The 17,841-nt window shown below is 46.3% G+C and overlaps 1 protein-coding gene across 1 annotated transcript in view; it reads right to left on the reverse strand.

The window, feature by feature from the left end:
- The window catches only part of LOC143426529 (monocarboxylate transporter 10), a 68,350-nt gene extending 50,951 nt beyond the window's left edge, over positions 1-17,399 (reverse strand). Inside the window, exons 1-4 of the mRNA XM_076900065.1 lie at positions 17,229-17,399; positions 16,329-16,494; positions 6,440-6,568; positions 5,699-5,872 (exon numbers count right to left, since the gene is read on the reverse strand). Of these exons, the coding sequence (XP_076756180.1) occupies positions 5,699-5,872; positions 6,440-6,568; positions 16,329-16,494; positions 17,229-17,399 (640 nt within the window). The remainder of the gene's footprint in view (positions 1-5,698; positions 5,873-6,439; positions 6,569-16,328; positions 16,495-17,228) is intronic.
- Positions 17,400-17,841: the final 442 nt, after the last annotated feature.

The raw sequence follows: 17,841 nt of genomic DNA on the forward strand, positions 1-17,841 counted from the left end.
TACGAAAGTTCAACCCTTTCAACTCGGCTGGGAGACAATGCTGTCCCAGGGAAATAATGGTAATAATAGCAATGGCCACGCGGACGGGAAGCGTCTGTATCGGATTTCGAGAGGATCGATGCTTCCATCCGGTTGAGGGACGTTAACGAGTTCGATTCGTACGCAATTTTTAATAAAAGACTGGTTAATAAAAGATAAAAGCCTTGTGTACACGGTTTCAGTTTGCACGCAAACACCACGTACGCGTTACCAGTCGTGCATACTGGAGGACCTGCTACGAGAGAGAAAGAGAAGTTGCTGTTTTTCAGCAACAATGTCAGGAGATTAAAATTGATTGGAAAAAGGGATTTTAATTTCTAAAGAGTAGACACGTAAAAAGAAAATTTTTACTATTCAACTTATAAAAATGACCGTGTTCGAACTTTTATTAATTACTACATTCATTTCCATCGAACATATCTAAAAATTGTTCCATTGAAATTGCAAAGAAATCCGTCTGAAGTTAGCTCACCTTTTCCATTATTCGGATGCAGCATTGCATCGCGGCCAGGTTAGAAAGAGTTAAAGGGTGAAACGTGGGGGAACGCACGTGGATGCGCGATGACATTTTTCAACGCGCAGAGAGCGCGCGAGCCAGTATTTTAAGCAGCGACCTTTGTCAACGACGTCGTTGTGGGTTCGATATTGTTTGTTCTCCTCCTTGACACATTCTTGAGTCACGGTGCAGCTTTGAGCTTGAGCGGCGGAATGGCGATACGCATGGTTAAGTCTTAAGGGGGTGGTCTTGAAAGACCGCCGTTCAGGGACGTTGAGAAGGGTTAGCGATCTTTCGACAAGAGGTGAGAAAGGGGTGAACCCTCTGGATATGTGGTCTACGGTTATCGCGATATAAACTGTTTAGAGAGGCGTTGGGCGACCTGCTTTTAATATCGTTGCCTTGAACTTACTTCCTGTCGTAGCTAAGGGGTGGTTGAGATTGCGGAGGCGGCAGATCGATGCAGCGGTCAATTGTGCGTGTGTGTTTGCGAAATTGTTACGGAAAGTAAATTATGTTTGTTCTTATTCTACAAATAATGTATTTTCTGGCCAGAATAAAAAATTGTTCTAACCTTGAGCCGTTTTGCACGTGCTCGAGGGTAAAATCGAGGGGTCTTGTCAAGAGGTCAAGTCGCAGAGCCCACGACACGCGTGTTTCTTCCTGTTCCGAGATCGGTCGAGCGTCACGGCTTTCACTTTTCCGCTGACGCGATAATCAAGCTCGTTTCCGGTGGCCCGCCTTTTCACCTTTCACCCTGCGCGCCGCGGAGGCTAAGCGGCTCTTAACACTCGGCTGCTTCGGAAAATCGCCGGCAAGAACGCGCTTAATATCCTTTCAGGACCGTTTTCGAGCCTCGTTGAATCTCAAAAGCGAAATAAACGAAAGTGTTCGGAGGACACTCGCGGACTAAAATCCGCGGATTAGTCCGTGACGCTTTACGCGTGAATACGGAGTGGTAAATATTTGAATAGAGGACGAGACTCTTTGCAAATTTCTCCGTACACTTTCAACTTAAATTAAATAATAAAATGTGTGTTACAACAATGAAGCAGGGATATTTGAAATGTACATTTCACATTAACGTGCATTGTCCCGAAATCGAGCTGAAAATTTTCCCAAACATTTCCTCCTCGTCTCTTCTGCTAAATCTGGCGATCGTAAAATACGCGAGAAGAGATTCAATGGCAGGCGTATAAAATTTGGATCGGACAAACATCCGCAGCCTGGGCAATTCGACAAGCCGTCATAAATTTCGCGGCATAAAACACGCGGAAGGGTAGGTGGAAAAAGTTCATTCGCACCGAACGTTCATAAAGAGTTCGGTTCCCTCGGCCAGCAGCCGAGCCGGGCGCTATTTGACTTTCGCTGAATTTATGGCTTTCCAAAGGATTGAATAGGGGCGGTTCGACGTGGAACACGCGGCTAAACGGCGCGAGTTAAGTCGCTCCGTGAAATCACGTACGTGCCCAGCGTCAAGGGAAGTCGTAAATATTCGAAACTGACACTTGGAGCGTAGTCGAAGCTCAGCTTAGAACCTCGAGTTCCCTCTAACTCGCGCATCTAATTCGTATTCTAAACCCTTCTCCATCTACGATCTATACCCCAAACCTTTTCGCGCGTACACATCTCCCCATAACGCGCGTAAACACGTTTAATCCGTTCAGGATGTACACAAAACACCGCCAACAAACAGCCGTCGGAAAATTCGAACAACACCGCGTCTCGAGAACGAATAGAAAAAGCTAGAGAGTTTCCACGAGTTCACCGCGAAACACGCCAAGACAAATACATAAATCCATCGCAAACTCGACTCGCCATCTTCGCGGGTTGGTTCGAGGCGCGGGGGTCGCCGCGAGAAGATCGATCGGCCGCCAGGGGGTGAAAGGCGTCGCGATGGATTAACCCCGACGCGGCGTATTGAAAATATCGTAATTTTTGCGCCGCTGGCTCCGCGTTGAATTACGGCGGCGTCGGTTCACGGGCGCGGAAGCCACGTAAATATTACCGATCGATCGATCGAACGCTTCTCAGCCCGTCGCTTATGATGTATACCGGATAACTAAATGGAGCAGGTCAACGATAAGCCCGGCTGGGGTAGCCCGCGCCAGTGGTATCTATCAGCCGTTTCTCAGGCGTTCTCACCCCGCGCCCCATCAAACGGTTCTCTCGCGGGCCTCCCAGCGGCCATTATTTCCCCGTCGCCTTTAAATAAACCCTCGACTTATCGAGGACTTTCCGTATTTCACGTCCCCGCTGGTAGGAAAAGCTCCCACCGTTCCTCTGTTCGCGCGATAGGCCTCGCGTTCGACTGGGTCACTTTTAACGGCGAGGCTGACCCTAATAACTCTTCTTTCGACGCGATAGTGCCCGCGGTGGATGGCGGACGGGCTAATGGACGCGTTAAGGCCGGTGCTAATGGTGTTTTGGATAGTTAAGTGGTGGAATAGCGAAGGTGGCTCGAGTGTGAACTTTGCTGCGAGGGTATTGGTATTTCATCTGCTGGGAAATTCGCCGTGGTCGGTGTGTTGATTGGGTTAATTGGACGGGGAGAACAGTCGGGGTTTCTAGCTGTTTCTGGTTTTTTAATCAACCAGATAGGTGCTGGCGCAAGGTATCGAAATGGTCGAGATGTTGATACTTCTTTTGTCAGATAACTCGCGGAGGCAACGAGTGTTAATTGGGATGATCGAGGACAGTTAAATGGTTTATGAGACGATGTTGTTTCGCGGAATAATTGAAGCTATTTAAATAATGAATCGTCCTCGAGATACAAAATGCTTCGCGTACAAGGAAATCTGTAGCGGTAACGAGTGCTAATTGGGCTAATTAAATTGCGGATGAAACGTAATATCGCTGGGTATACGAGCGATGAACTTTGGCTAGAAATATTGCCGCGTTCCTACTCTATTTGAAAACTCGCGGGATGCCGGCTAAAAATAATTAGCGCTAATTAGGTTAATTATAATGGCCCGAGTGATTTGAGCAGGACGAGTCGAGCGTTTGGATTGGCAGTTTACATTTTGGGTAATTCCGGCGAATACTGGACGGTATTCGAGTGGCGAGCTCTGGCTGAGATATGGGTGCTTCTTCCACTTGAAAATTCACGGAATGCTATTTAGGAATAATTAGCGCCCATCAGAGGGAGGGAACTGGGTCGAGTGGTTTGTTCTTCGAGAGAGTTAGGGCTTTATATCGATAGCTTAGACGTTGTTCAGCTCGCTGATGGGCCGATTGGCGAGGAATTCGAGAATCAAATCGATCTTTTTTCCCCTCAGATATCGGTACACTTCGTTCACTGGAAAACCCGCGGCCGCTCGAACGCTCGTGAAAAACAGTCGTGAATCTGTACGCGTTCAAAGGGTTCAATTCCCTGATTCGAGTACTTAGTCGCGCGACAGGCTCAACATTTTTACCGTTCGTAATCGTCAAAGACTATCGCGGTTGATCGAGTCGCGCGCAAGTCTAATCGGTTGTGCAAATAACGAAACGAAAAAAAAAAGGATACTAGCGATTCATCAAATTTTTATACGAAACGATCTACTTCACTCCCTTCGATACACAATTGAGGATTTGAAAAAAAATCCTGCTGATCCCCGCCATGGAATTCCTCCATGCAAACGAGCTACAGAATTCACTTCGTGTCCTCTTGCCTGATTACACCCTCGACTCGATCGATTCACCAGCGGCGGGAGGGCAAGCAGAACCGAAATCAGAGGAATTACCACGGCTTCAACCGGACTGGTATTATTAAATAACGGAGACGGTGCAAATATACGCGATTCCGCGTGTATAAATCCTCGGGAGGCTCTCGAGCGAGGGTTGTTCTCGCGTTTCAACTATTCGGAAGAAAGGATGCTTTCTCGTCGGTGTTCGGTGAAGCTCGCTTGAAATCCCGCGAGATACGCGGAGCTCCCTTCGATGGAACGTCAGCACTGTCTCGTGTGGCATTTTTCGAATATCATTCATTCGTGGCGAGGCAACTCGTCCTTGTGTAACCGTTTCGATGAACGAAAGCGAATTTTCGTTTCGCTCACCAGGCGAAGAATGACTTAACACGCGAAAGAAAATTTTTCAAGAAACGATGATCCAATAGAATTTTAAGAGACGACTGGAAAAGCTTCATATTCTGACGAGTCTGTTGATATTTAATTGTTCATGAATAGAAAGTAGATAAAAAACCACTAATCTTTAACTCCTTCTTTAGAATAATAAAATTGTAATTAGGAAAATGACACGTACGATAACTAAATAAAAGGACAATTCCTGCACGAGTGCGAAGGAATTATTGAATCAATCCCACGAGGGAACAACCAACAGCACTCGACTCTCGTCTGGTGTGCCTGAATGTTTCACGAGTTTGTAAGCCTGCCATCATGGCTCCTGCGCTCACTTGGAGGCAGCATTTTTCCATCGTGAATTAGTTCATCATTTGCGAAGTCACTCTGGACTGGCAAGCGTGCTCGTGAGTCGCGAGACTGAGGGATACGCGCGCGTAGAAAAGGATCTCAAAGAGAATTAATCACCAGGAAACAAAAGACTCGTTAACCGCATTCTTCGCACAGCGATTAATTGCATTCGAAGCTCACGATTCCGAGGGGAATCGTAGAGAACGAGTGTGTCATTAAACACACTTTTATCTTCTAACTACGTACACGACATTGAAATTACACGAGTAAGCTCGCTTCACTCGTTCGCGTAACGAAACGAGTAAAACCAATAAATAAAATCGTTGCGATTATAAATTTCCAAGCAATTAAACTTGGTGTAATCGAACGAGATTCTTCTTACAAAGTATTAAGTGGCGGCCGTTTAAAGCGGCACGGATTCCCAAGGCGAACGAACGAATCTTCTAGCTACGTACACGACATGGAAATTACATACCCACGAGTAAGCTCGCTTCACTCGTTCGCGTAACGAAACGAGTAAAACCAATAAATAAAATCGTTGCGATTATAAATTTCCAAGCAATTAAACTTGGTGTAATCGAACGAGACTCTTCTTACAAAGTATTAAGTGGCGGCTGTTTAAAGCGCCACGGATTCCCCAGGCGAACGAACGGGGAAATTAGCCGCGTGAACTTTCCACGGTGGCTATCCAAAGCGAAAGAGAAAGGGGAAGAAAGTGGTTCAGGGTGAAAGCGCGGAATGTGTGGGTACATACCCAGATCCATGAGGTGTTCCTCGCCGAATCGTCGCACGGCGTGAACGTGTAGCAAGCCGAAAGCGAGCTGCATTCCGGTAGTGAGCAACAGGGCGAGGAAGCCGGCTGCGCAGACCAGCCACCCCCAGCCACCCTCTGGATAGAAATGCGTCCGCATCCCCACGACGTCTATCCCTGAATGGAAAGATTATGTTCTTTACGATTCCTTTATACGCTCCATCCTCCTATTTATTCCAATGTACAGTTTCTGTTCGAGCAAAACTTCGTCTCGAGTCTGAGCTGCCGCTATACGCGGTGTGATAAAAAAGAATTTGCATATTCCGATGCGAAGAGTACTGGTTAAACGATGAGATACGGTCAAATAAGTTTCAGGTTGAATGAATTGTTTTATAGTTGCTTTCTTTTGTGATTGCAGATAATTTTTTTATGCGCCCTCCTTCTGCTCGTGCATACAACTCGCACTGTAGTGTAACAGCGGAATATTGTGTTAAGATGTGGAATTAATATCTCTTCCATGCGTTATGATACGCGTAGAAAAGAAATAATAGACGATAGACTGGATAATGTCCAAAGCAAACTAAGATGCACAGAAGCTTTAAATAAAAACTTAGTTCAGAGGGTGTTTCGATTCTCACGAGCAAAGCGGTCTAGCTATTTTAAAAGTTACAAACCTTATGGTATCAAAGGAATTTTTTCAAAAGTTTCGAAATTAATTGAACCACCAGTCTGTCGCTTAATTACCTGGACGACGAAACGCGGAGACAGGCACGCAACGATGAAGACTCCTCATATCGCCGAGCCCCCAGCTGTTGTTCCCGATCATGCCATCGTGGATGCTACCCTCCGTTTCCAAGTAACGCATTCGGGTATCTGGAATCAGAAGGAAAGTAGAAGTTCGCGATAAGAAATAGCAGGTGAAAGAGTACGATCCGCGGAATTCTGACGACAGACACGGCCGACGTTCCCTCAGGAATGGCCGCGCGCATGCAAATTAGAGGGGGTACGCGTGGATTAACCCCGTCCGGATTAGCCGCGCGCTGTTTTTGCGTAATTCGACGATATATTTGCAGGACTTAATTACACCGAGAACTGGCTCGCAGACGGGCAGAATGAATTTACGTCGCGACCCGTTTCGTGCCACGGTTAAGCGGGGCGATAAAGATAAACACTGTTTATTGTTGCTTCAGCACCGTTGAAGACGAACCTTTAATAAAGGGTTAAATGGAGCCGGGACACGCTAGATGTTGATTAAGCCTCTCGCTGCGCGATGAAATCGCGATGCACGGAGAACGGCTCGAAGAGAACTCTTCGTGGGAAATATTTACCCTTTTATTGTTAATTAAGCTCCCCCACCCCCTATTTCGCTCTCGTTATTAAATACGTAATATCCGGTGAAATGAAAGTAAATAGTGCACGAAGAATTTTATTAATTACATTACCCGTAATCAGATACTGTGTTTCCTTTAAATTTTATACTACCTGCTTTTTATTTTCGAATCTGTCGGTTAGTTTGAATTTTTTTTTGGAAATTAGTACTATCCAGTGATCATCGAGTGGCTTAGAATTATCGCAAGACCGCGTTTGCGATCTGGAAATTATCACTGGCGAATCCAGTATAAGCCTCAGTCGTCGCTACCGGAACTCACGTCTTCTGGTCTTGGTCCCGACGTCTGCTAAATTCCGTAATTCGGAGGTTGTCACCGTGAATCTCACGGATTCTGGGATTAATGCCGTTAAGTATCACAATTTCAACGCTGTCGTAGCCGACTCCCGCAACTTCCAAGTCGTTTGAACGGATATTTATTAACCCTTTGCGCTCGACGAGTTTTTCGATCGGACGGCGGTGCAACTCGAGACGATTTCGCGCATGAACGAATTTATGTACAAATTAATATACGAAAATGTTACTTTTAACTATATTATTTGTGTATACATTTTGAGAAACACAATTATGGGTTCTGCAGATGCGTTTGGTGTGATATTTTACAAAACACTTACCCAAGACATTCTGAATTGCCAGAATCTTGTGGTGTCATCGCTGCTACTTTCGAATTCACTGTCTATTACCCTAATTTTTCTATTCCTCACACCCGATACGCTATCACTCTTTACACTTGCTCTACCACCAATTTCATCACGGATAGACAAGTTTCGGATCGAATCAGAATCACACTCGCCTTAAAACCACTAACTTTAAAATGAGGGGTGCAAAATTTGGCGACACGTGTGCTCGCTACGATCGTCGAGACTGTACTAACGCTAGACACGTAATTCAATGTCAGGACCACAGTCGTAGACGAACTTTATCTTAATCCTCTACTTTTATGTCACAATGTCGCTTTCCAACCGAAAACATAAACAGCCTAAGTTCCTCGAACCAATACTTGGCTTCTATCAACTGGAGATAACGAAATTCAGCGTAAATACAGCCGCTCGAGTTGCCACGCGAAACATCGCAAAAGGTTAAATCCTGTTAAATCGCGCGATCATAATCGAAGACTTTCGAAAATGAGATTTCAGTGGGCCAAGAAAATAATTTCGAAACATCCGCTGTGTCATCTCCATTGTTGAATTTCACGGTTGAATGTTAGTGGAATATCGAGTCTCGTAACAGTAACAAAACCCCCGCAACTCACAAAGCTCGAGAGTTAATTCTGCCTTCTTGGGGCAGTTTTACAATTCTATCGACTACTTTGCTCATAATGTACTCTATATGTAAATTTTCAATTCCCTTGCTCTATGCCTGCTGCATCCATGAATGTTCACTACTCTTTCCATTTTGCGGATTGCTAAACTGCAATATTGCTCCTGAATTCTCACCAACGTGTAGAATATATTTAATTCCACCCCATGCGAGTTTGTATCGTTCGTTATTTGCTTTACTGTTCGATTCAATTACGAAATATATCGAACACGCGTAAGCAATACTCGAGAACTCCATCGAAAGTGCATCGAAGATTTTCAATAACCTCAAAACGAATCGCCCTTTCATTTTCCGTGTATCAGTAAACCGCAATTACTGTACCCGGAATTCCTGTCGATGCTACGAGATATTTCATTCAAACGGGATCGAAACATTCCCTGAACGTGTTAGAAAATTGATTTCACCCCGACGGAAGCTGGATCTTGGCGTATCCGCGAGCCTCCCGCCTGGCAACAGGGGATGAAACGAGTTGAAAGAAATGAAGAGGAAAAAGAAGAGTCAAGGGGGTTAGATAAAAGTGCTCATGAAAAGGAGATGCTAGTTGCCATGGGGTGAGAACGAGGGGCGGCCAGACCTCCGGTCGAGGGTTTCAGAGAGCAGCTCGATGATTTTCAACCGAAGAAAACGTTCGCGAGAAATCTTGAGAGACACCCTTTCCGAATGTTTCCAATTCTCACACGTACATTCCCTTTTCCCTTTTCTCACGAGATAAACGAGTGTGCGCGATAAATTCTGAGAAGAAATTTCAATCTCATCAATCCAAATGATTAATAAAAGGATAAAAAATAAATACACACGAAAGAAAATAAGGAAAGCTGTTGCTTCAGACCGCGAAGCAAGGCGCACAGAAAGCAGAGAGTCTACCAATTTAAATTTCCAGCTGAATTTTCTCGCCGTGGGAATTGTTTAACGATTCGATTCGCATGTGGGCCGCGCTGGAGTGTCGCTTATACGCGAGATAGGCTTTAAAAAAGCAGACAGAAAGATCGGCAAAAAAGTATGAAAACAGAGGAGGCATTAAAAGATCGTAAAACAAGCCTCGAGTCGATAAAAAGAAAAGTATAAAACGAGGCGACGGCCGTTCTTAATCCCGTCGCGACTCTTCGCGCCGCCATTGTTGAACCTCTCCTCCCGGTGTTTTCTCAGCCCGCTTCCGGCCGCCTTAATTACGACGGCGGAGTTCCCTCCCCGCAGACAGCGAAAGTTCCCCATAAAATTCGCCTTTAGCGAGCTAATGAAGTTCCAAAGAATTTCAAGTAGAATCCCGGCGACGCTCGTCGGTTTGCATTTTTATCGCGCCGTCCTGGCACCCGCTGGGTATCATCTTTTTGTCCGCGGACCACCGAAAGCTTTCCAGCGACGCGAAAACAGGCAGGGGAATAACGCCAGCGCCGTTGTTTTCCTTTCGTCCTCTTTTTTCCGTCCCCCCCCCCTGCTTTTTCCACCGAAAAACAAACTTAAACCCGTCTCTTTGGCCCCGGTCTATTTTTCCAGAAACGAAAGCCAACGGACGACAGCCTCGTCGTCAATGTTTTAATTCGCCTCCACGGTGTCCATGCGCACCGCGATTCTCTTTTCTCCGGCTGGTTCTACGAAAATTTCGTAACTAGTTTACGCTGGTAATTAATTTCCTGGGGACCGCGAGCTCTCGGTATCGCAGTTAATTACCTCCTCTCGGCCGAGGGACCCGAGCGGAGCTCGCCTTCGTTCCGACGGTGAGCTTCGCGAGCGAGCAATTTGAATTCTATATTTTTCTTCAATTTTACTTGCAGCGAAAAAGTTCCACTGTTTTCCTTTCCAACTCGTCGGCACTGGCGAGGATAAGATTCCTCCCTGGCGGGGTTTTCTTTAATCTTCGGTTATCGGGAAATCGAATGCGGTTTTCTACGCGTGGCGATAAAAAAAAAAATGATTTCCACTCAGAGGTTGGTTGGAACTTTCCTCGCGCACGAGGTACGAGCAAATTTTCTTTCGTTGGGAATACCAATTACGGATGATTAGAATTTTGTTAGTCGATATTAACATTTCAAGCGGTCGAGGTATCTCGCGTTGAAATGTCGCTTGAGAGACGCCATGATGAAATATCTCCCGTCAGGATGTCGCTTATGTGACGGCACAGATGAAATATCTCACGTGTCTTTCGTTAGAACTCGAAGTTTATATGCTGGAAATTCGATCGTTGCCATATTGCAGACTTGGAACTAATAAATAAGAGGACGTTATACTTTCCCCTATAAAATTTGTATCTCAACGATTTCTACAGAAATAAAGCGTATAATCAATGCATCTCATCCACGGTAGGAAAATAATGAAATCCAGTTAGCCCAAATATTGTATAAACTCGCTAAAAAAAAGTCGCAAAAAGTAGCATCGAACGAGCAACCCTTGAAAGGCCATAAAACCCGTTTAAAATAGTCCAAGATGGTTCGAGCCGGAAATGAAAGTCTCATGAACGTAACGGAGCCAGTGAACACGGAAGTAATTAACATAAAGAACTTTTTTCGAAGCCCCGCGCGATGACACAATGGTCGAGGATCATCTCCGCGGAAGAATGAAATATTCTTAATTAGCAGCGCGAGGGACAACCGAGCGCGGTCGAGGCGCTCGTGAAAAATGGATCGAAAAAAGGGGGTGGCCTCCGCGTCGAATGGAGACGCCGCCCGTTGGGTTTCGGTGCTGGCGAAATTACCGCAAGAAAGAATTACGATGCTTTCTCGAGCGTGGTAAGACCTCTCGCGTAGCTTACTGCTTTGATGCAAAACTTATGAGCGGCTATACAGCGATCCCTGCGAATTCTTGTGTCGCTCGCCGTTCTCTCCTTTCCAGGTAGAAAATATAGCTACCAGAAGGAAGAGTTATGTTTTATGCGGTAACGCGGGAGTTTTAATTTTTCAAAGTGTTCCAGCCGGTTTTACCTTTTTTCGGGTGGCCAAAGGCGTAAGGGAATATTAATGGCGTAATCTTGGAATGGGCGTTAGTAGAACGAGGCGTGCTGGCCCAGGAAAGATTCAGGCGCGGTTACGCTACTAATACAGTTTAATCACTGGTTTCGTTCAGGGATGAAGGATCTCTTCCTCGGTTGTCTGATTTTATCCTCGCTCGTTTTATTATCGGTGGAACGCGAAAATTGCTAATCGAGATTGCGGTTGTAAAATTAGATGATATACGAATTTCACGAATCGATGTATTCTTTGCTACAGTCGGAATTCGAATGTGAAATTCAAAACAGGGAATTCCTCGAAATTTCCAGAGTCCAATCGGTGATCGTTAAATAATTTATCCGAAATAACCAGAAACGTATGGAAGGTGAAACGAATGTACGAAATGGTTCTAGCCGCCAGGATTTAGTCACGATTCCACTTTCGAAACCGCGAACCATCCGCTCGAATTCGAAGGAAGGGATGAAGGAGACGAGGTCCGCGATAAGGAAGACTCAGCGACATATGTGACTCCGTTTCAATTTTCCCGCGTCCGCGTCTAAGGCGAAGAAAAACAGGCATCCCCAATCGAAGACTCCCGACGGAGATATCTCGAGGATCTATCCGGAGATTTATCAAAACCCGAACGGTGGCAAGAACGGCGAGACAAACACGCGTCTCAGAGAAAGCTTCGAGCGGACGGCAGAAAAAAGATGACGAAAGAAACGGATGATTAAGCTGTTTCGAAGGATCGCTCGCGATGACGGCGGTTCGAGGCGATCGACGAAACGATATCCAGCGGTTCTTCTCGGTGAAATTGTTTCCCCGATGGACGAAACGCCGATACGGTCGATTCTCGTTGAAAACACGTCGCCACTTGATTTTTACAACTGAATCGGTATCGCTTCCGACGATCGGTTGGACTCTAAGGTGTCCGCGTTACAATCGCAGCTTTATCCGTCGAATGCGTTGGAACTTCGATTGTAAAAACAACGAATTAAGTGTTTCGAGTAAAGAATTTTCTATTATCCGAAACCTACGATAATATATAATTATACGAATAATTCTTATTGTACATGCATATGGTTCCAATAAACGAGGCTCTACGATATAACACGGATTTACCAGATGCTTATATTAAAATTGGAAAAAATTCATGCCTTCATTGCGCATTTCTAGCGAATTCATTCTGATATCGGTTACGCATAAGTAACGCTTAGACACGTCCAAACTCCGTATCACCGTTACCATGCAATTTCCTCTGCCACCACGGTGTTACGGGGAAAAAAAGAGGAGAGACACTTATCGAAAAACAACTGAAACAAATGAAACGACCGATCGAATCGAAAGGGTTTCGTAGCCGATAAATCGAGCGAAAAATCGGAAAGTTTCCCATCGCGGCGGATATTTCGCCAGAGATTGCGTGCACCCGGTAATCTACATAATACGAACGAGCGTGGTAATGGCTGGGACCGATTCGAAATCGATTTCCAACGGCGAACAGTGAAGGGGGTTGGGGTATGGTCAGAGGAACGCGACTCGTCGAAAGGATCGGTTTGCCCAGGCAAGTGTCCGTCGTGTTTATTCCGAGTTTACTCGAAAACTGCGACTTGTTTGCCAGTCACGGTGCGCCTCGAGCGTTGTTAATGACACCCGGTGAATTAACGCGGAATCACACCGCGCGGTCGGTCCACGGGATTCAACGACGACTGTGACTCGTAAATTTGTTAATTTTCCGTCCCAGTATTCCCTGCCACGTTCGTTTCCATTTTGTTAATGCTTCTTTCTTTTTTTTTCTTTTTTTTGTTGATTTTTTTCATTTGATTTCAACCGATTTTTCGTGGAACGCGCGCACAGCTCGCTCGCCTTTCGCGGACGTCAACTTGTTGAATTGTTTCTCTTTTTTACGCGCCTCTGACGACTGACACGCCACTTGCGAAATTCACGGGTTACCTTTTTTGTTGTTGTTTTTTTTTTTTTTAAATAAAACGCGTACGTGTAACCCCGTTGCTCGCCGTGACAGCGGCGATGGAATTTCCGACGCGAGTTTCGTTCTACACTTTTGATTTGTCGAATTTTCACGCCCCGTGCGCGACAGTCGCCTCGTCGGCCACGTGGATTTATGGGGAATTCGAAAAAACGTCTGAAATATTTTTACTCGTTTAACCGTGTTTGCAATTCTATCTGCGGAGCTCTACAGAGTAGACGCGGGGGTGTTCGCCCCCTCTAAAATATACGAAACAACGGCAGCACAGTTTTTTTCGATTCGCTGACGTTTCCCTTGGATTTACGACGAAAAAAACTGTTTGCTAAAGCGTCAAAAACGCGTGAAAATCGTCACGCGCACGGTTACAATTTTCAGAGATATAATGACAAAAAAGTAGCCACGAATTTAAGGAAATACTCGTTCCACTGTTATGCAGATTCGAGACAGTGTTACATCTCCAAAATAAGGGATGAATTTCCACTCGCCTGTTACGCGATCCTAAGAAGGGAACAATTTTAACGAACCAGTCGAGAGGGTGAGATATCGTACCAAACTTCACCCTCAGCGTACGAATTTTAAAATCCGCAAACTTTATACTTAAACATTCCAGGAGTTAATAAAGCCCCCGCGAAGCTTCAACAATTCTGTGTTCCCAGAAGAGGAATTCTCTTTCGAAGTTGTGTGGTACGTCTGTGTGTGTAAGGGAGATCAATTTTCAGACGAAAAAAGGGAGAGAGAAGATAATTGCAAGAATACGGTCGAAAAGTGGAGAAATTCGATTTAAACGGTCGAGAGGAGAGGCAGGAGGGATTTTTAATGAAAGAGGACGCGTTGGGGGGTCAAGCACGAGGCTCGATGATCAGCGTTCCGCCGACTCGGAGGAGATTACAACGCGGATAGAACAAATGCTTCCCCCGTCCAGCGGGTTGTTTTGTAGGGTAGCGTAATCCAGCGCGGTCGCTCGTCCGATATATCGCGGCTGGCTATCCGATTTATTTGAACTTACTTTCGCTCAGATTGCCGGGGGTTTCCACCGGATAACGACGGTACCGTTGCAGTTTATGGACTAGCTGTTATCAACTGCTCCCTCGCGTGACGATAATAAAAAGAAACGGACCGGACGAGCGAATTTGTACAACGGGACAGTGGTAATGAATTTAACCCTGCTACGGTCCACGAACTTCGTTCGAGAGTACAGGTAGTCGCTTCGAGATACGCGGAGGCCGCATAATAGAATCGATCAGCGAAGAGACGATACGAGCGCGACACTTTATTATTCTTTATTTCTCCCCGCCACGATATGTATGCGCGTAATTCTGCATGGCTTGCGTTCAGTTTTGAGATCGTTTCAAGATATTTAATTTTCGACTTGAAGGAAACGAGAATGTAATTCGATCGAAAATGGCATAAAAAGAGGAAGAGTCAAATTAGGTGATAGTCTAATGAATTTATTATTATTATAGATATTATTTAAATGCAAACACGCGAACGGACACCAGCTTCGCGTAACATGCAAAAATACACGAGATACCCGTAGTAAAGTAGCTTCGCGTTTTAATATTTGCTGCGGGGATTACACGAGTGACGAAAGTCGGGGAGCAAATTATAATAATCAGGCATTATCACGGGGAAGTGTCAGGTTCGTAATTGACAGTGAACAAATCGCATTTATCAACTCGCAACAGGATATTTCCATCGCAGACTCGACGGCTTGTAATCTGTCTCGGTAAAATAACCACCCCCGCGGCAGAGCCGCTCGCTGTTGAATATTGAACAAAGTCGCGAAACTTGGCCGGAAACGGATTAGGCTCGTCGCTAAGCGAGGCAGCATCGCGAGAACGAAAACAGTGCCCACCCCCAGATTACGCGGATTGTTCTTGTCGCGTCTTTACGAGAGAACTCGAGCAACTCGGCTGAGGAATGCCCCCTCACGCGAAATCGAGGAGGACGCGAAACAACGCACGCGTGAGACCGGTTAAATTAAACACCATTCGCAAATTTTCACCATTCGACACCAAAAATGTGTAATTTACGGCGGCGGGACGATGCGATACGCTCGTTTCTCTCGCCAGATAACAGAATGTAACGATATAAGGGAAGGAACGCGATAAAACGTGTTTCTCCGTACGGAAAACCGATCCTCGTTCGGCAAACGAAACGCGTTGCCTCTCGTAAAGAGCATCCATACATCGTTCGCCGTGTATTCTCGTTGCTCTTTGATACGGATCAGCCTAAATACGGTTGCTGTTCCAAGAAAATCACGGAACACGACAGAGGAGATATCGAATCCATGAAAGCCAGCTTTAACGATCGCGATACCGAGGACGAACATCACGAGGACACGAGGGATACAGTCATGGTTGAGAGGTCTGTGGTACAAGCGAACGGTTACTTTGCGATCTTAGGGCTAGGTAATAATGAATAGATAACGATAGCCACGCCTTCAGATCGCAAGATTTCCCCAGCGATAATCCATCCGAGTAGTAACGGGTGGATGAGTAAACTGACGGGACCCGATAGCGGCGATTTTGCGGCTTTTAAACCTGGTAACAGCATCTTCGGAGTCTTTGAGCTCGATAACGAGAACCCTCCGAGTCTTTCAACTCGGGAGTGATGACCCCGGAACCTTTGAACTGGCCGGATCGACCCTGGAATCTTGAAAGTTTCTCGCGTCAACCCCGGTAGGCTTTCAATCACCGCAGTGTCGACCACGAATCTTCAGCAGGAATTTTTAAACGCAGTTTTGAATAAATTTATCCTTTAGTTTTCGTCTCTACGTAACCGTTTCAAGACTTGCATCGAGAGTCGAACATGCTATCAAACGCTATAAGCGTCCACGACGCTACAAGCATCATATTTAAAATTACACTGTACTACTACACAATCTTTAAAAATTTTAAAAAAAGGGTAAATCCGATTCGATTTCAGTTCGAGCGCAACTACGAGTCCTAGTTTTGCTTCGATCTCGATTCGACGCAGGATTCGATCGACGACAGTCGACGAAAAAATCTGGTAACTCACCGCCGTGATAAGAGTTGCCCCGATGAGGAGTGTAGACGCCGTTCCTGGGCTCGGGGCAGTGACTTGGCGTGTAATACTGCATGGGATGGTGCACGTAATTGCTCGGGGTGCTCGGCACGTGTACCGGGTGGCAGTGCATGCATCTTCGCGGTGTCTCCGGCACGCCCTGGACAAAAGAAACCGGCTGGAATGCGTCGAAACGAAGGGACGGTGATCGAACGCAATCGTGTCCACGTAAATCGCGAGCCTCGACGACGTACCCTGGGAATTAAACACCGTCCGGGTATCTATCGGCACGGCGAAGGTGTCGCGAGCGGAATACCGATCAGGGGATCAACGTTGCCTGCGATTCTCGCGAACTGATCGGCTATGCTGCTTCGTAAGTTCAGCCTCGCGTATGCGAACAATGGATGAGCATCGGTGGTTTCCGCCTCGATAATCGATTTCGAGCAACAATATTAGAATGTAAGCTTTACAGTTTATTCCTTTGAAACACTTGGATATATACATACTTTGCACTCGCGTTTTTCAATGAACCTTCGCGTATCATTTGCAAATACTGTTACATTCTCAGTTTCGCGTGAAAATAGTAACCAAGCATACGATATCGAGATAGAATACAACACCATGCTCGTCGACAAATTTCCCTCGTTCCAAGTATAAGAGAGATACTTGCAACGAAGAACAAGCGTTGTTTACAAAAAAAAAATGCCAAAGAAAAATGTAGAGAAACGTACGAAAATCACAGTCGTTAGATTCGAGGGCACCCGCGGGAAGTTACGAGCCCGGCTAATTTCTGAGGCATCGGCGGTTGGCATTACCAACAAACGCCACCCACCATTACCCTAACGAGCCAACTCCGGCTAACACCGCGGCGAGCGTACCCTTCTTTTTCATTACCTGCATAGAATGCTGGGATCGCAACGATCTTATCGAGCCAGTGGGATGGAGGGAGGGCACGCTGCCGCCGAAGCTCATCGCTGAATTTCTGCAGCCGCCCGGGGTGGACCAACCCCCGCGCACGCTGCCCGACGTCCACCCCATCGTGCTGCCGCAATCGTCCACCAGCATGTTTCACAGAGGGCCGTGCATCTCACCGATCCCGAATCGACAACGGCCACCACCCCCGGTGGGTCCGCGATATTACGCGGCGACGGTGTTCCTCGGGTTCGTCTTCTCGTGCGATCTCACGGGACGGTCGTTTCGCGACATCGACGGCGGGCACGGTCGTGGAACGGCGACGATTCGACGACCTCTCGGGCGAGTCATCTTTCCTACGGTTGACCGTGGCGACGAACCCTGCAAGCAGAAATTCCGAAATGAGCGCGGCTCGGTTACCCCGACGGGGGTGCTGCTGCTCGATTAGAATTGTAATTAAGCGGGGAGCAGAGTGGAGTCGCGGGCGAGATAACAGGGAATAAGGGAGACGCGAGGGATGGATTAAAAACTGTATTCTCGCGATGAGGATTCCGCTGGAAATAAAGAGCGAGATGAAGATGCGATACCGCTTCCT

The sequence above is a fragment of the Xylocopa sonorina genome, chromosome 8 (genome assembly GCF_050948175.1).
Source record: "Xylocopa sonorina isolate GNS202 chromosome 8, iyXylSono1_principal, whole genome shotgun sequence".
Classification (NCBI taxonomy): Eukaryota; Metazoa; Arthropoda; class Insecta; order Hymenoptera; family Apidae; genus Xylocopa; species Xylocopa sonorina.